This window comes from Chionomys nivalis, chromosome 6 (assembly GCF_950005125.1).
Source record: "Chionomys nivalis chromosome 6, mChiNiv1.1, whole genome shotgun sequence".
NCBI classification, from domain to species: Eukaryota; Metazoa; Chordata; class Mammalia; order Rodentia; family Cricetidae; genus Chionomys; species Chionomys nivalis.
In genome coordinates this window covers 12097351-12107764 of record NC_080091.1, presented here as the reverse complement: position 1 = coordinate 12107764, position 10414 = coordinate 12097351, and the positions used below count along the sequence as shown (strand labels likewise).

General features: G+C 40.9%; 1 protein-coding gene across 1 annotated transcript; it reads left to right on the top strand.

The window, feature by feature from the left end:
• The first annotated feature begins 2599 nt into the window (after positions 1-2599).
• LOC130875671 (ankyrin repeat domain-containing protein 7-like) lies at positions 2600-9379 on the top strand. Its single transcript, XM_057771716.1, has 5 exons — positions 2600-2853; positions 6405-6522; positions 7259-7432; positions 8755-8861; positions 9328-9379. The coding sequence occupies exons 1-5, from the start codon at positions 2600-2602 to the stop codon at positions 9377-9379; spliced, it is 705 nt and encodes a 234-aa protein (XP_057627699.1).
• Positions 9380-10414: the final 1035 nt, after the last annotated feature.

Below are 10414 nucleotides of genomic sequence, written 5' to 3'. Positions count from 1 at the left end.
GAAGAAATCATTGTATATCTCCTGCTGTTGGATTTATTCCCATGTGTTGTATATAACCATATATAGGCCTATAGGAATTTTTCTTCAGAATGTATATATTTGTTATGATTCAACACTAGAATGAGAGCCCAGTGTCACAGAGGGCAATGGATCTCAAGGGACATTTTGTTAGTATTTAGGCACACCCTGTCACAGCACCTCATGCCCTATGCCTGGCTGTATAGCAAACGGTACCCTGTCCCATTAAGAGATGCTCTGGCTACTCCCAGTCTCTCTAGTGCTCTCTCTTTCTCCCTCCTTCCCTCCCTCCCTACCTTCCCCTTCTCTCTTTTTCTCTTTTTTTCCCCACTGAGGCAAGCAGGTCTCAGCCTCTTTCCTTTCTCCCTCCTCATTCTCTCTTTCTCTCCCTTCCTCTTGTCCTTTCCTCTCCTTTACACTCTGCTTCCATCTGCATGGCATATTTGACTTTCCCTTATGAGCCATGGTTTGAACCTCACCCACGTCCTATGGGACCTGGAAAGATTTCCAAATGCCCTATTGGCACACTGGGAGTTCTTTAACACCATCAACCCTAAAAGTACTGCAAATCAAAACTCAATGAGATGATACTTGATATCATTAAGATGGTAAAAATGCAAAAGATAAGTCAATCATGGTGGCACAGCTCTGCAATCCCAGCACTTGGTAAAGGAAAGCGTGTGTGTGTGTGTGTGTGTGTGTGTGTGTGTGTGTGTCACATATATGAGGTTGAAGTTGGTCAACAAAATCTGGTATAAAAATCGAGAAGTACATGTTGCATGCTGAGGTCACAGGTAGAGCACTTGTCTGCATGCACAGATGCTGGGACACAGATGAAAGTGTAAAGATACCGGAGAAGAGGAACCTGCTATGTCATTGCTGAAATTGTAGATGAAGATAGTGCAGCCACTAGCGTCTGATCATTTATAAAAGAAAGAAGGGTGAAACCCTAATTACCTACTGCTTGATGAGTGAGTAAACGAAGGGTGGTGTGTTAATACAATGGTCTAGTTTCTAGCCATGAAAAGAGGTAGAAAACTGATATATCCTATAACATGAATAAATATCACAAACATTAAGCTCAGTCGAAAATAGCCAAAGGTCTGAAGAATGGAACACTTCTTTATTAGATGATTTGATTTCTATTAAATACCCAGAATGAGACACTTGAAGCAAAAAGTTATATTGGTAACTGATAGGGGGTGAGGTCTGGATGAACGAAGAGTAGCTACTCACAAATAAAGGGTTTTTGTCTCAAGCGATGAAAATATTTTAAAAATAAATAGGGTGATGGTTGCATAATTTTAAGAACATACGTAAAAAACTACTAGGTTGTATACTTTAAAAGAGTGAACTTACTACATAAATTACTTCTCAATATTTATAGATCACATTTCTTTCATGTTTATGTATATTTTGTCTGCATGTATGTATGTGTGCATGTATGTATGTCTACATGCATGTATGTGTGCATGTCTGGTGCCTGCAAAGACACAAGAGGGTGCTAGATCTCCTAGAAATAAATTTACAGATGTCTGTGAGCTTCCTTCCATGTGGGTGTGGTTGTAGCTTGAAGGGTTTGTGCTGAGGTACTGAGGACTGCCTTTCTCCTTCAGGTGCATGCAGAGTGCCTTCCAGTACCCTGAATTCTGGTTAGTAGGTGAATAATCTAGTTAGACAGCAGCTCAACTTCTCCATACTCAGTGACAGAAGTGTCACCTTCAGAAACAAGACCCTAACATCAGGTTTTGTGAGCAACCAAGAGCCTTGGCAATAGCTGTGCTGTTTGCTGGTTTCCATGGGTCTCTTTGGTTAATGACTCAACAGGCAGTAACCTGTTCCTGGCACTGGAGGTTTCATTTGGTGGCACAGTTGTCTAGCTGAAGCCTTCTCTCCCCTGCTGTTTTTTGTCTCACTGTGGGTTCCTTTCACCTATGTATAGGAAGCTTTTAGGGTACTCGGTTTCCATATAGGTTTTCAAAGAACCTTTAGTATTGCTTGTCCCTCTCTATTTTCCCTTCTTTACCTTTCTGTCCCATCCCCCTTTTATTAAACCATCCAATTCTAGTTTTCCTTTATAGCTTCCAAACACTATAGACTACTTCCTTTCCTTGAGAGATACTCTCCTCCTTTCTGGTCCCTTTGTAGGTTCCAAACCTCTGTGCATTATGATTGTAGTTGCCATATCAGTACCTTAAAAGGGAACATCCTTAAAAGAGAAAACATACAACATGTGTCGACATGTGCTGAGTACTGTATGCTTTTGTTGGTGGAGTCTGACATGGGCATGCGCAGAACACACATGGTCCACAGCTGCTGAGCGCCATTGTGTGCTCACAGCGCATCACTATGCCCATGGAACTCTGTTGCTAAGGAGGAAGCAGAGTTCAGCTCACACTGAGCTAAGGATCTGCCCTAGCAGGACGCTTATTTGGTTCAGTGGGGAAACTGAACTAGGGTTTTGAACATTTCTTGTTGGGTTGGGAGGGTGTGGGTGGCTAAAGGGGAAGGAAGGGAGGGTCGGGAGGGCCGGGAGGGCCCTGAGGGCCCGGAGGGCCTGCAGAGCCTTGAGGGGCTCAACATGCAGGATGACTTCGAATATGACGCCCTGACTTTTAGAGCCCCTCAGCAGACTCGCTGGTACACCCGCCTGTGGCCCGCATGCCTGGGTCATGGGTGCTGTGGCCGGAAACGGCCGCAATTTCAACTGTATTTAATTGGGTATGATCCTGTGGGGCAGCTGCAAAGGGCGGCAAGTGTGGGTGATGTGGCATTAGTTGAAAAATTTATCAATGGCAGCGAACACCACATAAACGAATCCGACAGGAGGGGCAGGTAATGGGGCCCAGGGATGGGCGAGGGGCAGGAGGGGTGGAAAATGTTGGGGACAGTCAGGGTCTACCAGGGAGAAACATACTTTCTAGATCTGCGGTCTGAGGGAGGGCAGAGGTCATACTGCTTAAGGCTCTTCTTTCATGGAGACCACTGGACTTTGTGCCTGCTTTAGGCTCCTAGGCACCTGAAACCTGCACATCTTGGAAGGGCAGCTCCGAGGCCTTCTTTAAGAAAGCAAAACAAAAAACTTCAGTTAGTTTACAAATCCTTTTACATTGTCTCTTTTAGAGCACTTTCTTGGGTGCTTTAAAGGGATTTAGCTAAGAAAACCACGTACATTTTTTTATGTGTGCACTTAAAATTTTATAGGTTTGAGTGTTTTGCCTGCATGTATTTTCAACATACCACACACACATAAGAAGAGGGTGTTGGATCTCCTGGAAGTGGAGTTATGGACAGTTGTGATCTTCTATATGGATGATAGGAATCAAACCCAGGTCCTCTACAGAAAAACTAGAGCTTGTAAATGCCAAGCCATCTCTCCAGACCTTAATGTATATGTTTTTAATGCTGTTATATGCAACACAGAAAATTGTATCATGAGATAAATTTTCACATAAGATGTCAACATGAAACCAAAAAAAAAAAAAGAATCACCAAGAAATCTTATGTAGGTTTCATGCTCACTGAGGAATTTCATAAGGAAATTTTTAACTTGAACTATAACTCTGTCTCCCTGCCCCTTATATACCTGTTGTGTGTGTTTTGATTTTGGTACATACGTGAAGGCTAGTGGTTGAAATTCTCTTCAAAAATTTCTTGTCATCTCTTTAGAAAAATCATAAGTGTGTGGGGCTCATGTGCCCCAAACATGCCAAGTAAGTGTGTGAAGTTCAGAAGAGAACTATATTTGACAGTTGTGTTCTGCCACGTTGTGGGATCTGGAAATTGAACTCAGGCCATTGGATCTGCCAGTGGGTGCCCTCACCTGATGAACCACCCTGTGGTTTCTACATCTCAGATTTTGAGACAGATTGTCTCAACAAAGCCCACTGTGTTTGACTGATTGTCTTGGAGTATACTGACTAACCTAGACTTGCAGGCGAGCAAGCTTTGGGGATCCTCCTGATCCACATCTACAGCACTGGATTCTCAAGGTGGTTGGGGTTCTGAAGACGGTGTCTCAGGCTTGCAGGGCGAGTGCTTAGCAACTGAGTTTAAACAATCACTGCAGCCCTCTTTTCTAGTCCTTGTTTCTTATTTCTCACTAGATCATAGGCAGGAAACAATGGCCCTCAACAGTAGATTCTCCATAGCTCACATGCTTCTTGATCATGTCTGAAGTGGTGAGGTTATTCAGTCTATAGTTATTCAGTCTTCAAAATTAGAGCATCATACAAATAATAGTAAATTATTGTTTCAACATATTCTTTTGCTTAATAAATGTATCCTTTAGAAACACTGAATTTTCCAGCTATATTTATCCATTCTGCCAATCCATTTATTCCCCACATGTAACTTAGATATCTACCGTACAGCATACACATCTACTAGCTCTCAAGATCCTCTCATTCTGAAAATATTCATGTTACTCTGCCCAGTCAGCTTTCCTTACATTCTATAAATTTAAATATTGAATACAATGAAAGATGCCCAATTGAATCCCTAGTATTTTTTGGCTAAAAGCTTTTTGGAAATTAAAGCAAGGGAGCTATGAAGCCATGGATTATCTCCTTCTAGAGTGATTTGCTCAATTATGGTGCTAGATCATGGACACATTGAGAGGTATAAGATAAAGGCATTTGCTACCATCTGGTGTCTGTATTAACATGGATACTCTGTCTGTTGTCTAAGGACTATGCCCTGTCCCTGTTGGCAGGAAACAGAGAAACATTACTTCTGGGCACTGAGAAATGAAAAACGTCAAAGTATTGATGACTGAAGATTTAGATTTTTGTTTGTTTTTTTTTTCTATTCTAAATCTGTTTACATTTCATAGTCTTAAAAGCTGAAATTTACATAGATACATGTGACCTTTAGAATTATCATGGGACTGTGGATTGTGTCATTTCATTTGATGTAAGGCACAATGGACTACATGATGACCTTTTATTTTGTATGGCAGAAAAGTAAAAAGCATTGCTGATTATAGTCATAAAATATCATGAATTATAAGTGGCAGATGTCAGTGATGCTAAAGTGTGAAATAAAGAGTAAGGTAGTTGGAGTGGAACTGCCTGCATTCCTACCTACTGGGAGGATTAATTGCCAAGTTCAAGGCCAGCTTAGGTAATAGTTTTAAAATATTGTAAAAGTATATGAATAAAAAATTTTGCATCTGCTGTAGATAACATGAGTGCTGGGCTCATTGGGGTTTCTGTCCCATCCGGTCACCCAGCCATTTAGTCCCAGAGAAAATAACACAGAGATCACCATAAGTTATAAAATTGATTGGCCCATTAGCTCAGTCTTCTTAATAGCTCTTGTAGCTTATATTAACCCATTATTCTTATCTGTGCTAGCAACATGGCTCGGTACCTTTTACAACGGAGCAGGTCACATGCTGCTTCTTTGGTGGTTTGGGCTGGACTGGGGAAGGATAGGCTTCCTTCTTCCCAGAATACTCCTGTTCTCATCTCCCCACCTCTACTTCCTGTCTGGTTGACTGGCCTATACTTCCTGCCTGGCCAATCAGCATTTATTTAAAACATGGTTGAGAGGGGCTGGAGAGATGGCTCAGAGATTAAGAGCATTGCCTGCTCTTCCCAAGGTCCTGAGTTCAATTCCCAGCAATCACATGGTGGCTCACAACCATCTTTGATGAGGTATGGTGCCCTTTCTGGCCTTCAGGCATACACACAGACAGAATATTGTATATATAATAAATCAATAAATATTTTTTAAAAATTTAAAACATGATTGACAGAATACAGACAATTCTCCCGCACCACTATAGGTATAATTCTGTTATTTCTCTTCATTGAAATACTGTGTTTGTTACCATTAGGAAGACCAATCATAATTATATCCAGCAAACACTGAGGTGTCAGGTGCTGGAAGCATTTGTACGTGCTCTTGAAGATGTGAGTTGAAGCATCACAGCATCACTGTGTAAGATAGCTGCAACACTGTGTAAGACAGATACACTCTTGATCCCCATTCTACAGATGGAGAGATTGAGTCATGGAGCTCATAGGAAGTCTAAGTGGTAACTAATAACCAACAGTGATTAGGGTAGGATTCAAATCCAAGCTGAGTTCATTCTAACAGGTGTTCTCCTGTAATCCAGAGAGGCTGCTCTGAGGAAGGATGAAGCTTGTGATAGAGCACTTTCCTTGAATGGGACTATATGCACTATATATATAGCGCACTAAATGCACTATATGCCTAGCACAGCAAATGAACACCTAAGTAGAGAAATAAGTAAATAAGAAAATTTTAGTTTCTTTTTTGACATCAGAAGGAACTGTACTTTGCCATATAGTATTTACACTTGAATGTGCCTTTACATAGTAATCTTTAATTTCCTAAAATGTCCTCTCAATTTGTAGGACATCCCTACACTATGCATGTGCCCATAACCATCCCAACGTGGTAGCATGGTTAGTATCCAACGACTGTACGGACATCAATATTCAAGATGATGAAGGCTGCACACCCTTAATTAAGGTAGCTATCGGGCAAGAGTTTCGGTATAAAATTGATTAGATCTTATCCTTGTTTGGTTTTTGTTACTGTGATGAAACACTGGCCAAAACCAGCTTGAGAAAAGAAATATTTATTCGGCCTACAATTCCACATCACAGTCAGTCATGAAGGGAAACCAGGGCAGAAGCTCAATCAGGACTAGAGGCAAGAAATGAAGCAGAGGTCATGGGGGGATGCTGCTTTCCCGTGGCTTTTTCCAAGGCTTGTTCAGATTTCTTATACTACTCAGGATCACCTGCCCAGTCATGCCACCTCCCTTAGGAAGCTGTGCCCTCCCATATCAACCTCAATCAAGAAAATGTTTTATAGACTTCCCAGAGTCCAGTCTGGTAGAGGCGATCCTTCAAGTGAGGTTCCTTCTTTCCCAGTGTCTTCAGCCTGTGTCAAATTATCAAAACAAGCAAATGAATAAGCAACCTCCCTCACTACAACAATGTCCAAACAGTGCTGGTGAAATGCTTTAATATCTAGGTGTGGTAGCACACCCCTGAAATTCTACCACTTGGAAAACTTTGGTGGGGAGGTCATGAATTTAGGCAAGCCTGGGGTACTTGAGAGGACCCAGTCTCAAAAAAGAGATAACATGCACAACCTAAACAGTTGGTCTGATCCAAGGGTAACGATTCAATGCAATTGTTGGAATGCTTATCCTGACTTTCTAGAGTTCAGTATCTCTTTCTTTCTACAATACCCACAGGCGACCCAGAGGGACAACGTGGAGTGCGTCTCCATACTACTCATGCAGGGTGCTGATCTCCACATCGTAGATTTCGGTGGGGATGCAGCTCTACACCACGCAGTTATCCGAGGAAATATAACAATTGCTGGAAAACTGCTTAAATATAAGGCAAATATTGACGCGAAAACAGAGGTAAAAATCCTTCAACTTCATTGGCAATGTACTTCCAGCAATGACACTCAGATCACTTTCCACATTCTGAAGCTCAAGCAGTCTCACTGAATCTGTTCAGAGTCAAACATCTTCTCAATCTGTTTTATACAGTTTTGCAGGTAACTTAAAGGAACTCAGCATAGCACATTTTGTTTCAGACTTGGACTTTACTTTAAAATTGAACAAGTAAAGTACATGGGCCCACATGTACTTCACATACACACAAACAATAAAAAAAATGCTAAGGTAAATGTCTGTAGAAAACACCAGAAATCTGTTACAGTTAAGAAGCTACTGATGTGGTTTGTCTCCCAGAGATGAGGCTAGACTGGAAAGGTCACATGCACACAGGCAAATGTGGAAATTAGATCATTGAAGAAAACATACTGAGAAGACATCTTTATTTAACTTTTTCAAATTTTCTATGTTCATAATGAAGGGGCCAAAATGTGACTCCATCTTAGACAAGTAGTGACTCCATTTTAATTAATGACCTAAGTCTGAATCCAGGAAGTTCCCCAGTGAAGTTTAGCCAGTCAGCTAAGCAGTTCCAAACCTGGCCATGTAAGGCTGGGAGACCCAGAGTTGCAGGATCTGGCTGCTACTGACCATATGTGACAGAAAAAGCCAACAGTGGATAAAACTGTTACTAGTCCTGTACAATCAACGTGCACCTCATGTAGCTGCTCCCTGACTGCCCAATTATAGAAAAGATACTTAGAATTCCCCATATCCCTTTTAAAAGGGCATGCATGTCTTTGTCCTTGGTCCTCATTAACATTTTATATGGCTGATGGACTGCATGCTGGCTCTTTCTGAAGAATAAGCACTCTTTGTGTTTACATACCATTTGAGTCTGGGGTCTTCCTCCAGCATTTTTTGGACCACTACAATAGGAAATGATGTTTGGTTTGTGAGATAATTTTTAGATTAGAGGAAAAAATAGTTTTGAAAAACAGATTGAGAAACTGCTCCAGAGATGCCACTTGAGTCCACTCATTCAACAGAGGCACACCAAATCTAACTGAAATTTTTAGGGTTGGGAAATGGAGGCACATCTCCTTGGAGCTAAGAAGCTTGGAACCAGCGAGCATTTGTGGAAAGTTCTGGAGATGAGTGGTGTTCACGGGCAGTGTTGAACAGGGGAAGGTGTGTCAAAGGGAAGGGAGCCCCTGTGTGTATAAATCTGCAGCAAGGGCTGAAGGAAAATCTATCCTTTTGTGACTTTTTGTTTACAAAATCTGTGATACTTTTTCAGTTGAGAAGCATGTAATTTATAAAATGAATTTTCTTCTTTACAGTATGGGTTGACCCCATATAAACTCGCGCTATATGAAAGGCAACACCAAATGGCCGAGTTTTTAATAAAGAACGGGGCGGAGGCACATTCGGTGCTTCAGCCAAATAGGTACTGTTTCTTCTTTTTACAATCTTAGTGCTGTTCTTGAGGGTGACATTGCTTAAGTAATGAACACTAAAGTAGTAGAGGGAATATGGCTTCAACTCAGAAGCACATATTGAGAAAGCTTAGCTCATAGAGAATGTGAACTGGAAAAGAGACTCTTCCAACATCAACAAAGGAACAGTGTGTACGGGGGCTCAGCTTCCCGTTTAAAAACAAGTTTGTCATTTCTAATCTGATTTGATTGGCAATTTTCTACTAGTTAAGGAAACTTCACATTAATGTTGTTTACATTGAAAAGTGTCAACTTTATTTTCAACACTGAAATTTATAATTTTAGTGTTTTTCATTCTGTGTGTGTTTGTACTTTACATATTTTTCTGTACTTTGCATATTTCTCTGTGCAGACATGAAGGAAAGAGGAGGGTATTGGTGTCTTGTATCATTCTCTAACTTATCCACTTGACATAAGATCTCTGATTGACCCTGAAGCTGGTCTGGCAGCCAACAAGCCCAAATGGTAACCTGTCTCTTCCACACACAGGACATGTGCATGTATGTGTCTGTGCCCAGTTTTTTATGTGGATGCTGAGGATTTAAACTCGGGTTGTTGTGTATGGGCAGAAAACATCTTGTTGACTGAGCCACCTCCAAAACCACTGGCTTTTTAAATTTTTATTTTTAAATAGAACTACAACTAAGTCTTCACTGAATGTTACATAGATTGCAGTAAGTTGAAACTACAAAAGCAACAAAAAACTTTAAGACAGGGATCAATGTTGAATTACATAAATGCAAAAATGTTACTTAGTATGCAGGTAATAAATCTTTCAACAGAGTTTCTCTAAGGACCAAACTCACCCAACACTACATGTTTGTATTCTAAAGGATCTCTGAAAATCCTGATGTGCCTGAATCTAGAACAGAGGACAAGGGCAGTACCTCTGCTATTAAGGTAAAATTTTTCCTTTGCGAAATTCGTTTTCTTATGAATTTTGTTAAAATGCAGCAGCAGTCTACCTATCACAGTTTTATATGGAGATTTGGTCAGAGAAAAGTGTTTGGTATTTGTGAACCATCCTTTCTATAAATTCCAGTGAGCAGTAAGTCCTTGCAGGTAGCAGTGGCCCAATAGGAGAGTGAACTGAAAACACAGGAAGGTGCCTGATGTTTGACCAAGGATGGTGTGCAGAAATAAAAACACATTAGACTGATTTTAAAAACAACCGAGGTAATGCACCTGAATACATTTTAACGGGTCCAGTTATTGCAATGGTCCAGGCACCACCCAGGTGCCTTTTCCTTCAGCAGAATTGCAGGTAGGTTTTCTCGTCCCTTTGATATTCCTATTTCAGGATCACAGATAAGAGCATCTCCTCTGTTTGTCTCTTTGTTTCTGTGTTTACACTAGCAAGAAATTGTGGAAATTTAGCTATTTGTAATGTGTTCAACCAAGTTTTCTTTATGAAGAGATTACAGCGTGTTTTCTATTTGATTCCACTAGGAGGATAATGAGAACTCTTCCTCCAGTCACACAGTAAGTGTTTTCCCCATTAGCC

Bases quoted from the DNA above. Each gene is read 5' to 3' on its own strand.
- LOC130875671 (XM_057771716.1), top strand. From the start codon at position 2,600: ATGCAGGATGACTTCGAATATGACGCCCTGACTTTTAGAGCCCCTCAG. The intron at 2,854-6,404 runs GTAATGGGGCCC...CTCAATTTGTAG, and splicing joins GAATCCGACAGGAGGGGCAG to GACATCCCTACACTATGCAT. The intron at 8,862-9,327 runs GTACTGTTTCTT...ACTTGACATAAG, and splicing joins TCGGTGCTTCAGCCAAATAG to ATCTCTGATTGACCCTGAAG.